Below are 23,351 nucleotides of genomic sequence, written 5' to 3' on the forward strand. Positions count from 1 at the left end.
TACTTGATATATGAAAGTGTCTTAGTAAACAGTCCAGGTACTTAGCTTAGACAATCGAACCACTAGTCATTAATAGGTGACTTCTTCATAGTTCTTCATAGTTCAATTGTCATAATCTTTTAGTGGTCCATGATCCAATATGATTTAAAAATTTGTATTATATATTTATTGAATGTAAACATTTCTTCTTTAAGTTTCTAACACATACTTGATATATGAAAGTGTCTTAGACTCTTAGTAAACAGTCCAGGTACTTAGCTTAGACAATTGAACTAGTAAATAGGCATGGTAAGCTAGTAGGAACCAACAACGATAGATGAATGATAGATGATATTTTCAGATGATAATTTCAATAATGGATTGACTAGAAGCAGGAACGTAGTCATGGGCCCATTGTTCTCTAAGAAACATTGATCGTGTTAATGTTTCTGTCCTTCCTAGAAATTGTAGGTTACATTATCATAAAAAAGAGGTGTGAGTTCTTTTATACTTAATTTGACTTTAAATTGCTGATTATTTTTTTTGCTTGGATTGTTAGCATGCTGTTTTTGCATGGCACCTGGTATACATCATGAAATTATGGAGAACTTTATAATCTTGTTGAGTGTTTATTTTTTAATCAGATCTTTTCTTGTTAATATATGTTAAACATGATCAAGGAGAATTGTCTTATCTCTTTAACTGTCTGTGTTAACTGTGTAGTAGAACATTTGAGTATCTTGATCTTATCATTTTATTTATGCCGAAGCTTTCTTAGTGTTTCCTACATTTAATAATTTAAATATCAAAATTGTTTCATTCACCAAATGACATATTTAATGTTTATTTTATGAAGAACATGTGTATGTTACGGTTTGTTGCTTGGAGCTGCTAATACAAGGAGACAGTGATCACACAAATAACTTTGTCAAATGGTTATGTAATTTGCAAATTTTAAGAAAATGATGTAAAACTTTTTTCTTGTAGCTTAATGTTTACCAAACTTTTCAGGCTAGATTGCATGATATCATAATTTCAGAAGGAAAATCAGTCACTAGAAATGGGTCACCTTGGATGGTTGATGGAGCTGGTCTACCTGCCAATGCATCTCAACTTCTTCCTCTTTTGGTATGTCTATCTGGTGTTTTCTCCCAAATTTCTGGATTTCTTTCCAAATAATTAATCCCGTAATGTATCAAACTAGATAGAATTTTTCAAGAATGTTCTTTAAAATGGTTATCTGAGTGTTGGTTCTTTGCGCACTAATTTTAACTGATTTTAGTCATGTTAAGTATTTAAATGTGGCTTCTTTTTTTGGAGCATGTTATTGGTTCTTCACACACTTTCCTGACATTATTATGGCCACACTTTTGAGATAGTTTAACTAGCCATTTCTTAATAGAATTAAAAATATTCTAATAATTGTATTGAAAAGGTCAAGGGATGTAGAATTCCTTTCTCTACGAAGTATAGCTCAAGGTCTGTCGTACCGGCGTTTCGACCCAGGCTCGGTACCGGTACGGTACGGTATACCGCTCGGTACACCCAGGTGTACCGAGCACTGTAGCAATGCTACAGTATTACAGTGCTTGGTACGGTACAGGGCGGTCCGCGTACCGCTGGCCTGTCGGACTGGTACATACCGCCCGTACCGGGCGGTACAGTCCGGTATGGCAGACCTTGGTATAGCTGCAATTTGCTACAGAGTTAATCTCACCATTAGGAACTTCAAAGGTAAAAGTAAAATTGGCCTTCAGCCAGTGATTCTCAATTGCTGGAGCTGAAACTTTTGAGAATGTCTTGGTGCGGAAGTTGTTGGCTTATCTTATATTATTTTGTTATACATAAACATGCTTTTGTCATGCCATAGAATGCTATTCAGTGATGGGACAAACTTGCACTGATATAGGACAGAACCGTGTTAATGCATGCAATGGTTGACATGGTTATATGGCTTCACACTCAAATTTCAAAAGCAGTTTGAATTTTTAATCTTATATAAGGTTTATATGATTGTTTAAATAGGGTGTTAAATATTGGTTGGACACAAAGTAACCAATTGGTCCGATTAAGCATTGGTTTCACTTTCTATATTACTTATTTTCCTTTTTTATTATTTTTCTAGTAAAAACAGTTGGTATAGGTTAGTATACACCTCAGTATCAGTATTTTCTTGAACTGACTAATGGTTGAAGGGGGTTTGAGAGAGCGTTTGAAACCTTCTTTTTAAGTGTATATGAATCCTTCCGATCTTATCATCCTTATTGCTTGTCGGCTTCATTTGATCACCAGTTTTGTCATTGATGTGGTGGGAATTGGAGTCTGAATCAAGGAGTTTCCTAAATTTGTGGTCTAAAATCTATGGGGACCCAACCTAATTGAATGGTTGATTCTCCTAATCGTCATACAGTATATTGAATTTTCTATCTTCTCTCTCATATTCATCTTTAAGATGGAGGCAAATATTATAATTCACAAATGAATAGGCGAACTTTTTGAACCATCAATACATGAAAAATTTATGTGGACAAGCTAGTACTGAATGCTTTAGTGGGTTTCATGTATTGGTCGGCACAGTTATGGTAGACAATGAGAGTGTATGGTGATGATTAGTGAGGAAGGATGGCAGTGAAAGAAAGTATCACTTTGAAGGGATGACATGAGAACTGTGGTGGTTTATTAGGCTCCAGATCGGCAAAATTTGATAGGTTGTTCCTTGATTATCCTATTTATTCTGATCTGTAGAGTATTTTGACAAATCAGATGGTTTGATTTTGGGGGAAAAGAATTGGATGATTAAGGCTAATTCTAATTTATATTCAAAGAAGGAAAAAGAGAAGAGAGGTAGAAGGGAGAATAAAGGGGAAGGGAAGGGATCAAATGGTAACCAAGGAGGAAGAAAAAAGAAATACTATGGACCATGGAGAAGCAGAAATAAAGTGATAGTTCAATTGCTAGTTGTGTCAGAAGATAAGAAATTGCATCGGAAGTCACAATGGATAATGCAAAAACTGAAGCTCCTTAATGAAGCTGAAATAAAGTGAAGCATGCCCGGCTAGTTGGTTTGAATTACTTAAATTGGATATGGTATCATCAATTATATCAAATGAAGATTAAAATTGTTCAAGTCAAATCGACCATTTTTGGGTCACACATCACACATTATGAGTCGATTCTATGGCCATAAATTGTTCAATAACTGATCAAGGACCCATATGAGCCCCGATCTCTAAGGGGTCTGCTGAAACCCATTCAATCACCATGAGCATTAGATCCCTCATTCTCAGTAGGCCATTTGATGCCCATGATATGAACCTTTATCTTAGGTAATTTTAAGATCTATCTAGTGATTGAATTTCAACTGATTAATTATTTAAGGGCCAGGATCGGCCCACCTGATCTGAATGGTTTTATCAGTTCATCTAGTCATCATAGGTTGTCCAGTAAATGGATCAGAAGGCCTAAAGAAAAATTGTTAGCTTGTTTGTTTCCATAAATAAGTCAAAGGATGTATTGTAACTTCATTATCACAAATAGACGGTGAACAATTGCTCCAATTGATTTTAAATTTTGAAGAACAACATGTGCAGTTTTAACAAGTTTCTGTCGATAATTTAATAAATTGGAATGTCAGATGTGGAAGCAAGTATTTTAACTAGGATCTGTTTTTCTTCTTTAGGCAATATATGCCTAGTGTTCTTGAGAAGGTTGATTAGCAAAAATAGTGTTTTTTTTTTAACTTCTTTTTCTTGGATAGGTTCAACTAACAAAGAAGATAACTTCTCAAGTGAAGCTACTAGCTGAAAATGAGGATGAGAAGCTTGCAACCAGCAAATACACAGCACTGCCTCCCTATGACCAAGCAAAGGCCCTGGGGAAAACGACCATTGATGCTGCTCGTATAGCTGCTGGGTTGCCTTGTGGTAGTGAAGGTTTCCTTTTAATGCATGCACGTTGGAAGAAGCTCGAGAGGGACCTGTATAATGAAAGAAAAGAGTATGTTATTTTTGCAAATATGATAGTGGCTTGTAGCCTGTGGTACCTGATCAACTAACATTAGTTCTTTATACACTTTTTCCAAATTTGAAAACTTGGTTCATGAATTGTTTCTAATCATATTATTATTTGATATCAGGAAATAACTTAAATGTCTGTGTAATTTTGCAGCCGATATGATGTCACGCAAATTCCAGATATCTATGACTCCTGCAAGTAAGTTATATCTCAAATTGAATGTCATTTGTGAAGTGTTTTTTTTTTTTGAAGGAAAATGAGAATGAAGATCTATATATGCAAGTTTGCTATCCTTTTCTGCAGCAAAGTCTATAATATTTTTTAATATTTTCTGACCCATTTTGGGAAAAAAAATTAATAGTAGAAATTTGCTATGCAACAATTTTTTAGGCAAAATGCTAGATCACAATCTTATTTCATCAAGATGGAAAAAAATACAAGAAAAAAAGGAAAATTTTAAAAAAAATTAGGAAATTAGGGAGAAGCAAAGAAAAATAGATGACAAAATGCACTGCAATTTTCTAGTGACAAAAAAGTTTAGTGATAAAGAGGATGACAATATCCTCTTGACACTAGTAGGATCAGATGGATGCCTTAAGAAAATCCTACTGTCTCACTTTTCCCAAATGGCCAACATAGAAGCAGGATAAAATGATCTCCATATGTATTTGATTAAGGGATATTATTATACTCTTCAAAATCCCCAGCTTTGAGAATTGGAAGGCAAGGTGAAGGGACATGTGAGTTTGACAATAAGGTGTCAACTCTCCTACCTTGAGAGGGCAAGGGTTTACAAACTTAGATCCTCCAAAGTCAAAACAAATCATAAGTTTGCAAGATAATACAACCTAGCCCCACTAAGCAATTATGTTATCCACTGACTTAATCACACAATCTGGATTTGTCGGCAAGTTCCACAATAGTGTTCGAACTTGTTGACACTAAAAACTTATATCTGAGAATAAGATTTGCATAAATGCATGCAAAAACAAAAAAAGAAATGCAGATAATTAGCAGTTTTACGAGTGGATAATTTTATGACAAATTTTCTGCTGGGAATCAGGGAGATATGAACAAGTAAATGGAGGTGAGAGTGGTCTGGGCCAGTTGTGCTTTTGGTACATGGATAGAGGGTAGAGAGGGGACGTCAGTGGTGGTGGAGAGAGGAGAAGAGGGAGTAGAGAAAGTAGGGAGCACAAGAGTTGGGACAGGAGGGGGTGGGAAAGGAGGGTGGTGACAAGCTGGTTCTTGGTCATGGAGAGATGGGAGGGAGGGAGGGAGGGGTGGAGAGAAGAGTGAGCAGCAGAAGAGGGAGGAGGAAGGAGGATGGAGGGAAGGATGGAAACAGATGAAACTGGCAATGTTAGACACTGGAGAAGAGAGAACAGAAGAGGGGACAAAAGAGGGAGGAGGAAGTGGGGAGCCAGCAGTACTTCTTGGTCACAAAGAGAGGGCAGGGAGGGTGGGGACGAGTGAACACAAAATGATGGGTAGCATGGTGACAGTAGAAAATAGATGATGAAAAGGGGAAAGGTGGGTGGAGAGAGAGAGAGAGAGAGAGAGAGAGAGAGAAGGGACCAGCAAAGGGAAGAAAGTAAGAACCAGTTGCAAAAATTGATGCTAGACTGAGATTTAAATCCGTAATTAGTATTCTTGTTCTACAAGTTTTTGTTTTCGATCATGACAGTTTCAAGGTAATGTGAAAATGTCTAGTACTATAGTATTGGTATTTGGTATGAAAACATACATTCATTCATGCATATAATAAGTTTTATTTTTAATTCTTTTTAGGCATTACAAATGTTTCTATGGACATGAAAGTTATTAAATCCAACCTAATTATATTGATTTTTTAGTTTGTAACATATTTGTACATAGTGACACATGATTCTCTACATGGCTACATGTACAATAGATCCTAGGAAAATTCATGTGTAGCATCTGATGTTTCATATGTACCTTGCATTGAAGTGAACCTTGCTTTTAGAGCTGTTTTTTTTATTTAACTTTGTAATTATGTTTTTTTAATAACTGAATGTGGCCATTTTGGTGCTGTTCATGGCTGTGTATGTCTTTCTAGAATCAATACTTATCATAATGTATCTAAACATATCTTGAGATATCTTGTGTTTTTCCTGTCTACTATATTACAGATATGACCTCGTACATAATGCGCATCTTAATCTGGAAGGTTTACCCGAGCTGTTCAAAGTTGCTCAGGTAAACATGATACATCTATCTCTGCCAAAATGCTACTTTTTGTTGCTACAAAAAGTTAACTTATTGAGTGTGAATATGTACATGTTTGACAGATACAGAGGAAAATTAAAATTATGCCCATATACAATAAATTATACAAATGGAGGATATGATGGGAAGGGGTTACAATGTGAACAAAGCTAGGATTGACATAAATAAAGGCTATGGTGCAAGTTCCTATCTAGAAGAAACTACAAAGCTAGGATTTCTTGCGATATTCCAATTGTCCAAGTGTCCATCTAGAACTATCCTTTTGATTTGTCATATCATTGTCGTAGGATGATTTGCTTGACATATCCATACTTAAACTGCTTAAAGACAGCTGCTGAGTCCCACGTAGCAAACTTGAATCGAGAAATATGTCATCAATGTAGACAAGAAAATTTTGACCTACAACTGAGGCTCACACACTGGAGGTACCACACAACATGGCTCTGTATTTACCATCCTGACAGGACAACAAAAAGCAAACTGTTCAATTTTGCCTAATCTGATTTTACATGGTTTTGGGCACCTTTAATTTGGTTGTATTATTAATCTAAATCATCCATTGGTTGCCTAAAGAATTCTATGCCACTGAAAGGCTCAATGGGATCCTTAAATAATTGATTTAGACTACCACTTTGTAATTTGAGACTTCTTAGCTCTTGGAGTATTCCATATGTTCCTTCTTTTAATGCAAGATGGATACAATACATTCAATGATCTCTATAGAGCTTTCTGGCCCTTCAATGTTTACATGTGATAATTTGATCCCAAGATGAATCTTATAAATTTCTTAATTGTTTGAAGATTGTACGTTGATCTTAAGGTGAATCCTTTCATGTTAATGGTATCATCTTGTTTCTTTTGTTACAATAGCTGCAAATCGACTTATTCTACACTATACTTTATCTCTCATAAATTGTATTATTGATTTATTATGAATATTTGAGCTTTATGGTTTCTTATTCATGATAATTATATCAACCATATTATCAGGCCCTTTTTCTGAGTCATGATTGAGTGTATCACATACTAAACATGTGGATATGTATTATTTTACAATTTTATCATATTCTTTTGTATGGTCGGTCTACTATTCTTTTGTATATCAAAATGTATATTTATCTTTTGTGAACAACAAAGAGTGTTAAATTTTCCTGTACCTTCTGTCTTTATGTATCGCATGATGTTAGTTTATTCAGTACATATGAGACCCCTTTACTGGTGAGATGTATGACTGACCTGTATTTGTATATATAAACTGTGTGTGTTTAACTTCTGTAATTAAACTCTTTGAGTACTCTTTTTGACTAAAGACATATCATTAAATAGTTGTTTATAGTCATTTTTCTATCTTTTCAGTTGTTAGCTGATGGTGTTATTCCTAATGAGTATGGGATAAATCCAAAGCAGAAACTGAAAATTGGGTCGAAGGTTTGTGGTCCTGCAGTTTTCTTCCAATAAATATTTAGTTGCAATATTATGTCTTTATAAATAAGTTGAATTCCTTAATTATCAAACACTTTTAGCAATGATACGGGTAATTCCTTAATTTCTTGAAAGACATTGTAAGGCTTCGGAAAACCTACAGGTGGAAACTTTATTATGGAGGTTAAAATGTTTAACACTGAAATTTGTGAAGGCAAAATTATTGTATGGTATTATGATCTAAGAGATTATCAAATGAAATCAGACAGAAACACAAGTATATCCTCCAAATTTTACATGCCATCAATTAGCAAGCTCTTAAATTTAAATATCTCATTTACAATTAGTAAGCTATGTTAAATTGTCTATTATGAGCATTGTGTACTCTTGTTTAGCTCTCATATGCCTGCAATTTGGCTTTCCTTGTCTTTTCTTGCTCTTGATCTTCACTGCTGAAGAACAGACCTCATCATGCCTCCATAATGATTGATTGCTGTTAAAATGTGCAAACTTTTATTATAGAAAACCTATTAACAATGAATTTATATTTATTTCTTGCCAGTCATATAGAGGTTTCCTTACATTTGGTATCCTATTATCAATTAACAATACAAATTGAAGGCTTAGATCTTCAGGCAGTGCCTTCTTAATCTCATCCCTTATAGTATATATCATGTGACATAAAGCCCATTTGTAATATCCTTTTCCATATCAATTCGAAGGATGATTATGTATGATGGCTCTACAGATGGTCTTACTTCATTCTAGAATATAGAGGATAAGATGCAGTTCTCGATCATCTTCTCATCTGATGTGCTAACAAAATGTAAACCAGCCTAGTCACTGCATGTAAACAAATCCTTGACTCCAGTCACTTTCCTGTTGGATGAACTACTAGGACTTCAAGAAGATGAAGTTAGTACCAAAATATGTGACCCCTCGATATGGGAGCTCCCTTTATAATACTCAATCGATAATCTCTCTTTGTTCTAGAATGTAGAAGATAAAATGCAGTTCTTGATCATCTTCATCCAATGAGCTAAGAACAATGAAAACTAGCCTAGTGTCATGACTTGACCTGATGAAATAACAAGCCTATCAACTTCATTGAGCCCAAACCACTCGATAAAATGGCTGAAGTTGATAGTAGTACACTCATCAAACTTTTATAAATTAATCTTAGTCTTGTTCATTTTCGATGTGAGAGTAATTGGGGTATTACAAACTCCTTCACTTAAGGGCTCGACATCCTCATCAAGGCCCAGCATAGTCTAGACCAAACTCGAGCATGGTGCATGTGAGGCATAGCCCAGTGGTGACTCTATGCTGTGACAAGTCCTCTGACTCTATGCATGGGTAGCCTTTTCCTACTCAAGCTCCCTCACTATACCCTAATATTAAGTCGGCTCTGATACCAAATGTCATGACCCAACCTGATGGGATAATTGGCCTATCAACTTCGTTGAGCTCAAACCACTACCCAATATGCTTAAGTTGATAGTAGTACACCCATCAAACTCATATAAGTCCATCTTAGTCTTGTCTACTTTCAATGTGAGACTAATTGGGGTGTTACACCTAGTCATTGGATGTTAACAAAGCCTTGACTTCAGTCGTTTTCCTACTCAATGAACTTCTAGGACTTTAAGAAGATGGAGTTTGCAAGAAACTTAGTGACCCCTAGTCACAGGAGCTCCCCTATTTTAGATCTTTGCATTAATGCATGCACCAAAAGATAATTACAAAAAAAATGAGGTGTGTTCAACACATTTGTCGTTGTCCACTTCATCATAGGGATATCATCGATGTGTGTCATACAGTCTATATAGGAAGCCATACATCCAAAAAAGAAATGCTTATTTGTCCATCAATTGTTCATTGATATTCTTAAATTTGCACCATTATCAGTCACTATCTAGATTACTAGCACACTCCAACCTCATCCACCAGTATTTTTATCTATGTTGAATAGAAGATGGCCCTTTTATTATAATGGACTAGGAAATTGATGAAGCTCATCTTAGTATGTTTGGACTAGTATCACTAATTCACACCATAAAGTTCTTAATCTTTTTGGGTGACAAACCAATGTCGAATTTTCTTGATCTCCTCATCAAGGTTTGCCTTTTCGAGTATCGGACCCTTTTTGGCAATCTATTGGAATGATACATGCCAGTCTGTACTAGTCTATTGACACATGTTACATCGGTGCATACCGGTGGTTCAACGAGGAAGAAAAAGAGGGAGAGGTAGAAGGGGCGGCAGAAGAACAAAGGAGGAAGGAGGAAGGAAGAGGGAAGAAGCGGAAGAAGTGGAGGAAGAAGGAAGAGAAAAAAGTAGCTACAGTGGTGAGGCAATGACATCGTTGAAGCGACAGCAACAACACAATGGCGAGGCGGCAGCATCTTATGCAGAAAGAGGGCTCGTGTTTGCAACGGTGAGATGGCGACATCTTATGCAATGGCGAAGTGGCAGCGACAACAGTGGCAAAGTGACAACGGCAAGGTGGTGGCATCTTATGTGAGAAGAGGGCTCGTGTTCACGAGCCCTAATCTCTTTCTTTTCTTTTTTGATGCTGATTTGGATAGGGGCCCCACCATTTTCTTTGATTTTTTTATTAATTTAATTAGATCGCCTAAAACGTGGTGGTCCGTGTATCGACCCATGCCCAGACTGGTACGTACCACCTGTACTGTACCGTTTCGGGCAGTACAGCAAGCGTTGCTCCTCATTAAGTTACCTGGAAATCTCATATAAAGTAAGAAGTTGTATCCTAAAACCATGTTTCTGAATGGTTGACACCAAGGGTTGGTAGTGAGGGTCTTGAGCTGCATGTACAAAAATGTAATTGAAGTTGGGACCACTTTGCTATTGTCTATCCTACATACTGGTTGTTCTCTTTTGTATAAGCATCATCTTCCCATCTACTTTGCAGTCTAAGATTGAGCATGTTCTACATTCTGCTGGAAGAATGCTATTGGATCAATGTCAATCATGTTAAGAGCTAGCATCCTATCCAAAAAACTCAAAACCTTGTAAGTCCTTGACTCGTGACTGTCGTATACTGTCACTTCTGCCTGGCTTATGATCACTAGCTTATCTCATACTAACACTCCTGCATAAACTTCCTCCATTCCTCGTGGGGATGAAATTTTAATTAAATTCAACACTTATCCCCTTTTTTTACAACTTTTCAATCAAATCTATGATTTTTCCTTCCTTTTATTTTCTTCTTATTGAGAAATCTTGGTAACTAATATAGGATTGTAGTGGATATTCCATATGGTAACTTATGATACATGCAAAAGACACCATAAGCTACTTAAATTATCCAAGAGAAAAATAAATCAGAACTGTTCCACATCAATTGTGCTCATACTGGGATGGACTTCCGAAGCCATGTTAGTGTTTTGCTATCTCATGCATGTGATTTTCCTCCAATGATGCATGAAGAACAGTTGTAAGCTCAGGGGCCTCATCAACATTGTCTCTCCAACCTGCATACTATGTCCACTGTTGAGATGCTCTCTCCGAGCTGATTGTTAGTGTTTAATTTCTGTCATACCACATTATCATTAAAGGTGTAGATGACAACCGCATAAATTGGTCAATTCTCTGTAATTTCTTTATCTGTTCATGCATTGTCAAGTTTCTTGATGTCTATTATAGATGATGTAGAAATTCCTGTCATCTATCTATAACGGAATGTCAAAGAATAGCTTTTCCCATCAAACATTTTATGCATCCTGGTAGTACAACAATTTGCTTCCTGAATGGCACTTTCCTTAAGCAGATATAGATTGTTGTCAGTCTTCTTTTTAAAAAAATACTTTTTTTTAATGTTGATTTGAAGTTTTGAACACTTTTCTTTTCATCATTATTAGATGCTTACTAATAGAACATGTTGACTCCAGAGCAGTCTACCAGCCAATCGTAAAGTGTGTACTCAATCTTTATTTACAAGTTGTTTTCTTGGTTTTAATTTTTGGTGGTTCAGATTGCTCGTCGTTTGTTGGGCAAGATTTTAATTGACCTGCGTAATACTCGAGAAGAAGCAATAAGTGTTGGTGAACCAAACTACAATCAGGAGGAGAGAGACTTATTTAGACCTCTGAATAAGAATGAGCACACAAGAAGATCAAATTCCACCTGTGACAACTCGCCAAAACAAAATGAAGATGATGATGATGATAGAGAGACCAAATACCGCTTGGATCCGAAGTTTGTATTTTTATCTTCTTAGTTATGAGTTATTTAGTGAGGATAGGATAATTACTACATTCTTTACTTGTCAGATATGCTAATGTGAAAACACCTGAACGACATGTCCGCACAAGGCTTTATTTCACATCGGTATGTGCTTATATCTTTCTCATTTTTTTAAAACGGTTCATTTAGCTAGTTGTGACCTGTGCATGGTTAAATCATGTTATTTCCAGTAATCTCATTGATCACTATCTAAATCTGGTTGATCTAGCTTCTCTGCAGATGAATGTGTATTAAGAGCAGTTTTAATAAGTTGACCTTAGTTGGATTGTTTGAAACAAGAGTGAAGCAATAGATTGGTTGCATAAATGTCATGAAATGCTGTTCTGGATGGTGTGTTGAGAATAATTATGCTTTCTTTGGTCTGGTTTAAATTTTGGATTTTGTCAAATATGGTGTTTTCTATTTGAAGTTTGTGGAATTCTGTGTGATGCATTTTGAAGTGGTTATGCAGAATTGACAGAACTTCTGGGTTCCTTTTATATATGGTGCAAATAATCGAAATCTAAGAAGAGGTGGAGTATGCTGTTTACGATGTTAAGGTTGTGGAAGAGAGTGGTTATACAGAATCAAGAGAACTTTTAGGTTACTTTTGTACATGATACAAATAGAAGAGAAATGAGATGATCATTATGTGAAGTTATACAGTTGATCTATGAAGTATGAACATAATGACTTCGAGATGTTACCTGCTATTTTAATACTTAAATGCCCAATAGAGGACAATCATTAACACTCTGTTTCTCCTTTGTATATTTGGATAAATTGTTGCATGACACAGGTTTGACTGATTTCAAATCCAAATGACAAGTTCGGTAGGTGTTGAACTTATTTCTGTCAATTCTTGCATCTCTTGCAGTAGTAGAATCGGACTAAAATAAATGAAGCAAAGAAGATTGCCTAATCTTTACCTATTTTGTATATCCGGACATTTGAAGCTTTAGAGTCTGGCTACATAATCAGTTTATCGTCTGATTATTTATTATCTTAGGTAGCTCATGTCGGGGCATATGGTTGTCATTGTCCACACTTTTTCCCATAATTTTTTCACTTACGGAAAAAAAATCGTAAAATGTAGAAGGATTTATGGCACAAAGTCTCCTAGTGTCTAGTTCCTAAACAAGTAAGATCAAGAAAGAGATGGTCTCACATAAATGTCATCGAGAACTCAAAAAGGATAGTCGATTCTCAGAAGTTCTGCTGAGGCTCGAAACGCCGGTACCGTACCGAGTCAGAAGTATCTATATTATCGACTTCTGCTGAGGCTTGCATCCCTTACATCTTTTGAAGTTCCCTTGAAACCTATGATGTACCTTGAAATCACAACAAGTGTGAAGTTTAGTTTTAGAATGGTGGTTTGTTTTCTCCAGATTTGGATATCAACCAATGAATAATTGATAGACTTGTGTATCCTTGAACATAAATTTTCATTCTTTCTCAATCGTTATCATATTTAAGGTAATAATTTCATGAATTGCTTTGTCAATTACAGGAATCTCATATACACTCTCTAATGAATGTTCTTCGCTTTTGTAACCTGGATGAGTCCATACAAGGAGAGGATAGCCTTGTATGCAGTAGTGCATTGGAGCGGCTATTTAAGACTAGAGAACTTGATTATATGAGTCACATTGTTCTACGGATGTTCGAAAACATAGAGGTATGGTTTAAACTTTAGTGAATCAGAAACCTGTCATGTCTTCATTGTTTTTTATTCCTCCCAATACACTATTACTGATTTTATGATTCATGTTAACTTATATGTAAATCTAGTGTAATGAAGAATTCAAGTGAAAATTGTATAATTAAGAAAGCTTCTGTTCATGAAATCAGTGTTGTGTTCATGGGTGATGACCATGCTACTAAAGAATTGGGTCAAGTAAAATATACTAATTTTGTTTAGGTTGGAAATTTTTTCTAGAGTGCACTTGTTCTAATGGAACACTTGTTCCTCGTATATGATGTCTCATTTCCCATTGCAAGCAATCATTATTCTTAAGTTCATTAACAATTTAATTGTTATTAATTTTTTTGTTTACTAAGATTTTTGTTGACATTAATTTTGAACTCTAGTTATGAGAACAAATTGGGGGCATAGTACAATGTATGAAATACTGAAACTGAATATATGGAATACAATATTAGCAGAGTAAAAGCATTACTCAACAAGGAAGATTAGTGAAAATATTTTTTGTTAAAGAGGGGGCAAAAGGATTTTTGTATGATTATTATCTACCAGTAGATTAAGATGAAATTTCTATAGTGCAGTTGTAACTTGTAAGGCCAACATCTTTATACATTGGATTTTTCGGCAATTGAGAATTAATGAAATCAAAAAGAAAATGTTGAGGTCAATGTTGTGGGTTTATAAGAAAAGATAAAGTAAGAAATATTTTCATTCAACAATTAGATGTAACCCAATATAATGTAAAATGGGGTTGGATAATTGCGGATAATATCAGCATGTTCAGAAGTGACCTACAAATGCCATTATTAATCAACATGAGTCGATTATGATTAGTGGTGCAAGAAAGATGTAGGGAGACATCCAAGCTTTACAAGAAGCTCATTTGATTGCTCGATTACCTTTGGATATTTTTTATGCAGCTCAATGGCAAGAAAAGATCGATGAAGTGTACCCTAAATAGTTGAGACATTATGACTTGTTATTGGAAGTGCATAAACGATAAGAGCATCATGGATGCTTGACTAGAAGTTGAATATGAATTTGTTGTCTCATCTCCCTTTCTTTGTACATTTAAATCATGGTCAAAGTCACTACAAAGGTGTCTTTCGGAGAACTAGTTTTTGGTATAACATGCATTTAAGAAATTGTTCAATAGTCCTTTTCAGCTACATTTTTGGATTAACGTCATTTTTGCTTGTGGTTTGTTGCATCCGGATGTTGGTTTTTGTGGTACCACTACATTGGTTTTTGTGGCACTCTACACAATTGCTGTAGTATATGCTACTATGCTAGATATAAAGTACTTGATATCAAGGTTTAGAATATCAAGCCATTGCTAATACCGGTCAATGATAGGACTGATGATAGGACTGGTATAGTGGCTATACAGATCCACTTACCAACACTCAGTACTGATTGATTTTGTCCAGATCAGAGATCAAGGGAGAGAACAGAGCGGTGGAGAGAAGAGAAAGAGGAAGAAGAGGAGTAGGAGGCAGAAGAGGTGTACCAATAAGAGGAGACAATGACCCAAGAGAGGTGGAGATGGCAACTTAAACAAGGATGTGATGTTAGCAATGCAGCAGAGAGGAGGTACAGGAAGAGGAAAGAAATAAAGGAGAGAAAATACGAGAGACATGGTGTGACAAAAAGGAAAAGAAAAAGAATGATACAAACCAAGGTTCAAAGTCTTGGTTCGACACTGGTAGCAGTCCATGCTCAGACTGAGCCATGGTAGGAGGAGGGCTGGATGTGGAACACGATGAGGTGGAGAAGGAAGAAGAGGTGTAGGAAGAGAAGGGCAAGGATGAGACATATTAAAGGTGAAGAAGGAAGTAGTGACCTGTTTTTGAGGTGATAGGGAGGAGGCCAAGGAGGAGGAAGGGAGAGAGATAAAGCGAGAAAGAAAAGGAGAGACCAAGGCATGGAAGGAAAGATTAAAAAGGTACAAAAAAGAGGAAGACAATTGTAAGAAAAAGAAATGATAGGGGTCCAGGGTGACATGCTTACTGCCCTGTAGAGCAGATATTGGAAATATTGTGAAGTTGGAGAAGGTTTCAAGTTCCATAAAACATCATGTGAAGCTATTCTTTAGACGTGGTACCTGTGTTGAGTTACCAGAACATTCAGAATCTGTTGGGTTTCCAAATAAAGCTGACTGGTCTACAGATTATTTAGCTAAGATCTAAATAAGGCCTTCTAAAAATAACATATTGAAGAAGAAAGTTCTCTTGAAAAGGGTTAAAAATAATATATTATCTGTGTGTGTGTGTGTGTGTGTGTGTGAGAGAGAGAGAGAGAGAGAGAGAGAGAGAGAATTCATACTTGATTTTTCCAGCCAATGACAACTCTGGCAGACAGTAGCAGTTGTGATCCAATCCTTTCAGTCGGTGACTGTTGACTTGCAATTGAGTCAGAGCCATGAAGGACAGTGGAGACTTTCTCTGTCAATGTAAGGCCTCTTATTACTGGTAGGAGCTACTTTTCAGTGGCAACCATGCAGGAAGAAAATAGGACTTTTCCTCGGTTGAAATAAGTCTGTGGCTTAGAGTGAGAGCTGGCTTTCACAATAAAAAAAGAGCTCAGGGATATTTTGTTATGGACAAGTACAGCTGTATAAGTCTGTAAACATAGTATTGAATTCTTTTACTTGATTCATGTATTCCACATCAATTGATGGCAATTATTGAGTTGAAGTAAATACATAATTTCCATGGTAGGTGAAATGGGATTGTTTTAATCAACACAACCTGAAAAAAAAAATTTAAATAGTCAAACCCGCAGCTGCTTGTTTTTGCATCGAGACACATGGCAATTATATGACAGAAGAATATCAATCACCCAATTATATTCTTCATATTTTATTTTTATGCATAGATGGCGGACATATATGCTTATGCTTTGTGTTCACCTAAATGTGCATGTTCTTGTGTGTGTGTGTGTTTACATTATATATACTAAGGTTCGTCGTACCATACCGTACCGGCATTTCGATCCGAGCTCGGTATGGTACGGTACCGGTGTACCGGGTGGTACATTAGGACATACCGAGCTGTACACCCTGATGTACCGAATATTTTTATACTTTCATACTGTAGCAGTGCTACAGTATAGTACTGTAGTACTGTAGTACTGTAGCGGTACCAGACGGTACGCTTCAGTATGGCAAACCTCGATATATACCCACAAGACAGTCAATGCTGCTTGGTCACCTTGCAATGCAAATTTGTCTGGCCTTAAATCGGTTGGATCTAACACTTATTAACTCCGTTAAATTGTTACTCCACTAATTGTAGGTATCTTTAGAAGACCCAAAGAGGTTCCGGATAGAAATGACCTTCAGTCATGGTGCAGATTTAAGCCCTCTACAGGTAATTATGCTAGTTTATCTCAAGAACAGCATCAAGTATTATAGATAACTAGAAATATCCCGAGGATTGACAGCTAGATCACATGAGTTTTCTTTTGGATTATTTTGGTGCAGGATCATGACAATGAAGCTGCTTGTTTACTTCAAGAGCACACATTACCCATCATGGGACCAGAGAGGTTGCAGGAAGCAGGGTCTTACCTGACATTAGACAAGTTTGAAAAGATGATCCGTCCGTTTGCCATGCCGGCTGAGGACTTTCCACCACCGGCAGTTCATCAAGCCTTCTCTGGTTACTTCTCCAGGAGTGGTGGAGTGCTAGAACGTCTAGCTAGCCTATGGCCATTCCATAGGAGCAGCGGCAACTCTTTGAAGTAATCAGAATGTTTCTTTTCCACCCTTCTTTTGTTTGATTCTGTTTGGAAACATGGTATATATGCCTTCCCATACAAAGATAAGCACTATGGAGATCAGTTTCATGTGCCCAATTTTTTTAATGGATCATATTTTTGATTGGATTTTTCGTAAATTTATAAAAAGCTTGATCAAAAGACTATAATGTTAATATGAACATAATAAAGATAAGTTTTATTAGGGTGAACTCAGTTTGGACCTTGGGATACTGTTTGTCAGATATAGTTATGCCAGTATTATTCTTTTATCAAGACCTGCTGCATATTTCATGGTCATTACATTGTCTCAAGGTTTCAGGCTTGCTTAATTAATTGATGTTTGCTTGCCGGCTACATAAATAGGATACAACTCTTCTTCAGATGTTTGGAGAAACTATTCTTACAAAATAGTTGGAGAAACAAGCACTGGTGATTTTTTTTTTTTGTTTTCTGTTCGGGATAGTTGTAGCCCAACTTGTTCTATCAACAAGTTGACATAGAGAGGTTACATAGTAACAAAAGGGAATTACCTACCTAGAGATGTTACATAGGTTAAAGACTCTTGGAGTGTCGCTTCCTCGTGTATTTGTGTTCAGTTTCTTCGATGAGGACCAAATTTATCGTAAATTAATTTACTTTGAAATTGATTATATAAACAATTTTATTTGAAAGTTCGTATACAATTAATTGTATGTTTATATATGATGTTGATGCTAGAATCAAGCATTTATAATGGATTGTCACAACTCTTGTGCAATCATTTGCTTGATGAGATTCTTTCTTAACGTGCACAATTAACTGCTGTCTTTATGCTAATTTTTTATGAGATTCTTTTCTCATGTGCTGGATGCTAATCCTCTGTCATACAATTGATTATTTTAAATTTATGATTGATTTGGCAAAAAAAAAAAAAAAGTAAACAATTCATCCACAGAACGGCTGTTTATCATTGTGAAATGCATGCACAAATACTGCCCTTACTATGCGGTTACAATCTCATAGGTGAAAAGATAATAATAAACCAGTATATAAATCAAGCATACAACCAAACCTCCAAAAACTAATGCTAATAAGCAGGTTGGTCATGACCACAGCTCGTGTTCTGTATGTATAACTATCGAACTTCTCACCTCATGTTTTCCATCGGACCAAACGATCGAAGCCGAGGCAACAGAGTTCAGCGAGAGCGGCTTCCCAGCGACCCTCACGACGAAGCTTTGCTTCTCATTCAATTCTCCGAAGTGAAGCTTACGTGGATTCACCTCAATATCAAGACCGGATCCTGAGGCGACCTTGGCTGCGTAGGTGGAATTTGGATTTCCCACATTGGTTACTGTCCTCGAGAATTCTGCTCGGTACTCCTTACCCCGTGCAACATAGCGGGTCATCGTAGGATAGTTCATATCCACCGTTGTTACGTTTACGTTCCTGGGACAGCTGCTGCTATTATCTCCAGTCACGAGCCTGATCAACCTTGTGCTGTAGCCTTGCACGCAGAGCATGTTCACGAAGTCTCTCGCGGTTGCATCATACACAAGACCCGGACTTGTTGCCTTTTTCGGATTGAGTTGCCCAGCTCCATAGGCGAGTTCGGCCTCTGGATTGCGTGACGGACTCATAGGAGTGGCTGCACGGCAAAGACACATGAGAAACGCCGCAGCAGTGCGACGAGAATTAGAATTACGAGGAGGAGACTCGGATTACCTGTCGTCATAAGAGCAGACTTGATGGCTGCCGGAGACCATCCCGGGTGGAACGACTTGACGTAGGCAGCAGCAGCAGTGGCATGGGGGCAGGCCATGGATGTTCCGGATATGATGTTGTACTTGACTGAGCGCTTATCATTGACGTCGTTAGAAACGGAGCCCTTGGGAGACCATGTTGCCAAGATATCAGTCCCAGGAGCACTTATATCAGGCTTCCAAATGGAAAACAGAGTGGACGTTAGATTTCTCAAAGGAAAAGAGCCGCAAGTCTGAGAAATGTTCAAGGCATCACCCACTTTCAGGATATTGGGAGTGATCGGATTCGGCCCCCTGGAGGAGAACAAAGCAACAACTGGCGCTCCTGGGTTGAAGACTGCTCGACTTTTTTTTATCCTAGAAAGAGGTCTCCTGCTCCATACAAATTAAATTGCCAAAAGTAAAAGAAAACAGGTTAACAACTTACTGGAACTACGAGACGTGGTTACAGATCGAAAAGTTGTGAGCTGGTTAGAACAACCTGGCTCTCTCGATGTAGTTTCTGATTGTTTTCCCCTGCCTTTCGCTGATGCCGACTGCAGGAAGAGAGTATGTGCGTGCTGAGTCCAGGTCGCTAATCACTGCCAATGCTCCCTTGGCACCGGAAGACACAGCTCCAGCTTCATAAAGACCATCACACAGGATAATCTTTCCTTCAAAAGTTGTATTTGGCGTTTCTTCCAAACAGATGCTACAGCACAGAATGGAAAGAGAATGAGAGATGATGATGACGATGATAAATGAAGCATTGTTACCTTTCATCGCCGAGTACCAGTGGGTAGAATTTTTTCTGACTGGGGAAGCTGTTGATAGAGATCCCCTGTGTGCATGTGAATTTTCTTAAGCAACCGTACACCACCCACCATATATAGATCGAAGTGACAAGATCTTGGCATGAGATTAGTACAACAAGTAACTCACACTGATGGTCTTATTATTTCCCAGGACAACCTTGTCTACGATGCGTCGATCGATGCTGCTTGCTGCAACCACCAGCATCCATGGAGCGACATTGGTTACGGTCTCTCGATACGGCCCGTAGTTACCTGCCGAAGCGGATGTAAGGATTCCCTTCGCCACGGCATGGAATGATCCGATCGCTAGTTCGTCCTCGAAGTAATCGACTGCAAGTGACCCTCCGAGCGACACGGATATGATATCGACGCCGTCGGCTATGGCGTCGTCGAATGCAGCAAGGATGTAATGGGAATCGCAGCCATCGGACCAGCAGATCTTGTAGACGGCGATCCTTGCAGTGGGCGCCCCACCCCTTGCGGTGCCTTTCGCAATGCCATACAGGCTGGCTTTCCTCACCTCGCCGCCGGCCACCGTCGACGCGGTGTGGCTGCCGTGGCCGTTGAAATCTCGTGGAGATCGCTCGACGGGGATCGAGGCATCCGGGGCTATGTAGAAGCGTGCTCCCACGATCTTACTACCGTAGACCAAAGATGCAAATCATTCAGTGGTGTGACGAAGCATGAGAAGGAGATCGACCGCAAGGATGATCACATACTTGTTACATGTGAAGTTTTGGCAGACACCTTTCCATTTGCTCGGCGGTGGTCCAAAGCCTTCGTCGCTAAACGCTTCTGCCTCGGGCCAAATCCCTGTGTCTAACATCCCGACAATGATATCAGTTCCGGTCGACTGCTTTCGCTGCAGATCGCGAGTCAAGCCCAAGAAATCCCATGACCTCGTGGTGTGAGGCTTGAGCTTTCTGCTAGGAAACACTGAGATTACTCCGTGCTCACCTACAGGTTTGATCAATCATCAATCGACTTGATATTTATATGTGAATCACAGGATTCAGCATCGCAACGATGAATCAATTTTGTCCCGTCAATTCTTCTGACATCATACCGGCTAACTTTTCTTTCTCCTCGTGAGTGAGTCTGGCTGCAAGCCCATTGAAGCTCCTCGTGTAGCTGTAAACCAAGCGCTCCTTCGCCGAACTACATAAAATACAGCACTCGATCAATTTTAGAATTGATTTCAAGATTTCAAGAACTAACGTATACCTGCCGCCATCGAGTACTCGATCGAGTAAGGTAAGATGGGAATCGGTCGAGTAGTATTGCGACGACGGCTGGTTTCCCATGTAAGCAATATAAACCTGCATATGACAACCATAGCTCCAGAAATCAGCGCACTACAGAGCACCAAACGAGAACATATATCGTCTTTCGAGCAAACTGCTACTAACCTGTCGGTCTTCATGAGCATCGGTAAAGGAAGCAAGAAGAGATAGGGAGGTGATAGCAACGAGAAGGCGTGTAAGATATTTGATCGGAGACATTGCCATTGTTTCTCTGCATCGAGAGAAAACTATTTGTTCAAGAATGAAGTCACTTTTTCATATGCATTGCACTTTAAAGACTGAAGGAGACTGTATCACTAACGAGATCCTGTTGTCAACCCTTTTCATTGTCGAGATCCTTAAAAGGGAACTGTATCACTAACGAGATTCTGTAAATGACTTTTCGCCGATCTTTTATCAGATCATCAAACGATGAGAAGAAATCATATGCAATGTCAAGTACTGTCTCGATGAAATAGGTACCCAAGTATATAACAATCCATGAAATAGGAGAATTAGAGTCGTACGCTGACTTGATTTGGTCGAATAAGGGATGTAAAAATATTCAAGGTGATTCTGTGAAAGTATTACACTTCCGATATAAAAATACTATGCTTTAAGATGTCGCCTGCATAAAAGACTTAGGTTGAAAGAGATTTTCTGATCCGATCCCTCCGATGCTTAAGTTAACAATCTAACATCTAAGCTCGAGTAGTTCACGAAGAAAAGAGTTCTGTGCCGATCTCCCTATTTATAATGTTTTTATAACTTGAAGAGAGAAAGGAAGTTTACAATAGTCTTCTTTTGTCATAAAAAAGAAGAGAATAAAGTTTAGGATTGTCCTTATTATAAAGAGAGAGAAAAAAGATTGTGATTATATTTCTTATCATAACGAATGAGAAGGAGGCTTGTGTTTTTCTGCTTTAAATCTTTATACATGTAGATAATTACGTGTTATTTGACGATAAATTCTCTATCATTTGTCCCCTCTTTTTGTGAAGGCATGCTTCAAGGCTTTTGCAAGAGAAGTTTGAAGCGTATCATTCGATTTTTTTGGCATGGGAGTATTCAGAATCTCATTCTACGGGTCAAGTTTTCCTAATTCAGGTTTCTCGAGTACGTTGGGCTTGTGTTTCTACCATAGTGGATGCACTTTAGCGTAGGTCAGGTTTTTATACGTAGGTCAAATTTTCTCGACTCGCATGTATCGGGCACATTTGGTATGCGCTTTCATCATAGTGGATTTATCATGGTGCTAATCGAGTTTTTTGACTTGCATGTCTCAAACATATTTGGCTTGTGTTTACGTCATAGTGAATTTATCTCAACACCAATCTGGTTCTAATTTGCATGTATTAGGTACATTTGGCTTGTGCCTCCATTAATAAAAAAGATTTATCTCATTATCGGTCGGGTTTCCTGACTCACATGTCTCGGACATATTTGGTTTATGCCTCCATCGAAGCAGATTTGTCTTAACGCCAGTCGGGTTTTCCAACTCACATGCCTCGAACACATTTGACATGTGCCTCCATTGTAGTTGATTTATCTTGACGTCAATCAGATTTTCCGACTCACATGTCTCAGACATATTTGGCTTATGCCTCTGTCATAGCGGATTTATCTTGGTATCAGTCAAGTTTTCCGACTAACACGCCTGGAGCATATTTAGCTTGTGCCTCTACTATAGCAGATTTATCTCAGTGTCGATCAGGTTTCCCAACTTACACGCCTTGGATACATTTGGCTTGTGCCTCCGTCATAGTGAATTTATCTCAATGTTGTTTAGGCTTCCCGATTTAAATGCCTCAAGCACGTTTAGCCTATGCCTCCGTCATAGCAGATTTATTTCGGCGTTAGTTGAGCTTTTCGACTCATACACCTTTGGTATATTTGGCTTGTGCCTTTATTATAGTGGGTTTATCTCGATATCGATCGAGCTTCCTGACTCATGCCTCGAGCACGTTTGGCATGTGCTTTCACCATAACGGATTATAAGTCTCCTCTCCACCATGATGGATTTCATATTTTCCCACCATGGCAAGCTTCAAATCTTCTCTTCGTCATGGTAGATTTTTAATTCCCTTCTCTACCATAGTAGATTTTAAATCTTCTTACTATAGTAGGCTTCAATCTTCTATCCATTATGGTA

The 23,351-nt window shown here is 37.9% G+C and overlaps 2 protein-coding genes across 3 annotated transcripts in view; one reads left to right on the forward strand and one right to left on the reverse strand.

Moving 5' to 3' along the window:
• The window catches only part of LOC135678686 (inositol hexakisphosphate and diphosphoinositol-pentakisphosphate kinase VIP2-like), a 58,503-nt gene extending 40,921 nt beyond the window's left edge, over positions 1–17,582 (forward strand). For both annotated transcript variants that reach the window (XM_065191769.1, XM_065191770.1), the window contains 10 exons: positions 991–1,107; positions 3,737–3,975; positions 4,147–4,191; positions 6,147–6,213; positions 7,600–7,671; positions 11,663–11,886; positions 11,961–12,018; positions 13,424–13,591; positions 16,915–16,989; positions 17,103–17,582. In XM_065191769.1, the coding sequence (XP_065047841.1) occupies positions 991–1,107; positions 3,737–3,975; positions 4,147–4,191; positions 6,147–6,213; positions 7,600–7,671; positions 11,663–11,886; positions 11,961–12,018; positions 13,424–13,591; positions 16,915–16,989; positions 17,103–17,366 (1,329 nt within the window). In that variant the 3' untranslated portion in view covers positions 17,367–17,582. The remainder of the gene's footprint in view (positions 1–990; positions 1,108–3,736; positions 3,976–4,146; positions 4,192–6,146; positions 6,214–7,599; positions 7,672–11,662; positions 11,887–11,960; positions 12,019–13,423; positions 13,592–16,914; positions 16,990–17,102) is intronic.
• An 880-nt stretch (positions 17,583–18,462) lies between these two features.
• Positions 18,463–21,424, reverse strand: LOC135680137 (subtilisin-like protease SBT4.3). Its single transcript, XM_065194124.1, has 10 exons — positions 21,326–21,424; positions 21,141–21,235; positions 20,983–21,074; positions 20,636–20,873; positions 20,044–20,554; positions 19,878–19,942; positions 19,604–19,813; positions 19,383–19,494; positions 19,085–19,298; positions 18,463–19,007 (listed from the first exon to the last, which is right to left on the reverse strand). Exons 1-10 carry the CDS (start codon positions 21,422–21,424, stop codon positions 18,463–18,465), a joined length of 2,181 nt encoding a protein of 726 aa, XP_065050196.1.
• Between the last annotated feature and the right edge of the window lie 1,927 nt (positions 21,425–23,351).

This window comes from Musa acuminata, chromosome BXJ1-7 (genome assembly GCF_036884655.1).
Source record: "Musa acuminata AAA Group cultivar baxijiao chromosome BXJ1-7, Cavendish_Baxijiao_AAA, whole genome shotgun sequence".
Lineage (NCBI taxonomy): Eukaryota > Viridiplantae > Streptophyta > Magnoliopsida > Zingiberales > Musaceae > Musa > Musa acuminata.

Coding starts and splice junctions, on each gene's coding strand:
- LOC135680137 (XM_065194124.1), bottom strand. CDS start 21,424: ATGGCAATGTCTCCGATCAAATATCTTACACGCCTTCTCGTTGCTATC. Junction 20,555..20,635: donor CAAAACTTCACATGTAACAA/GTATGTGATCAT, acceptor GGTCTACGGTAG/TAAGATCGTGGGAGCACGCT. Junction 19,495..19,603: donor AACTACATCGAGAGAGCCAG/GTTGTTCTAACC, acceptor TGTATGGAGCAG/GAGACCTCTTTCTAGGATAA.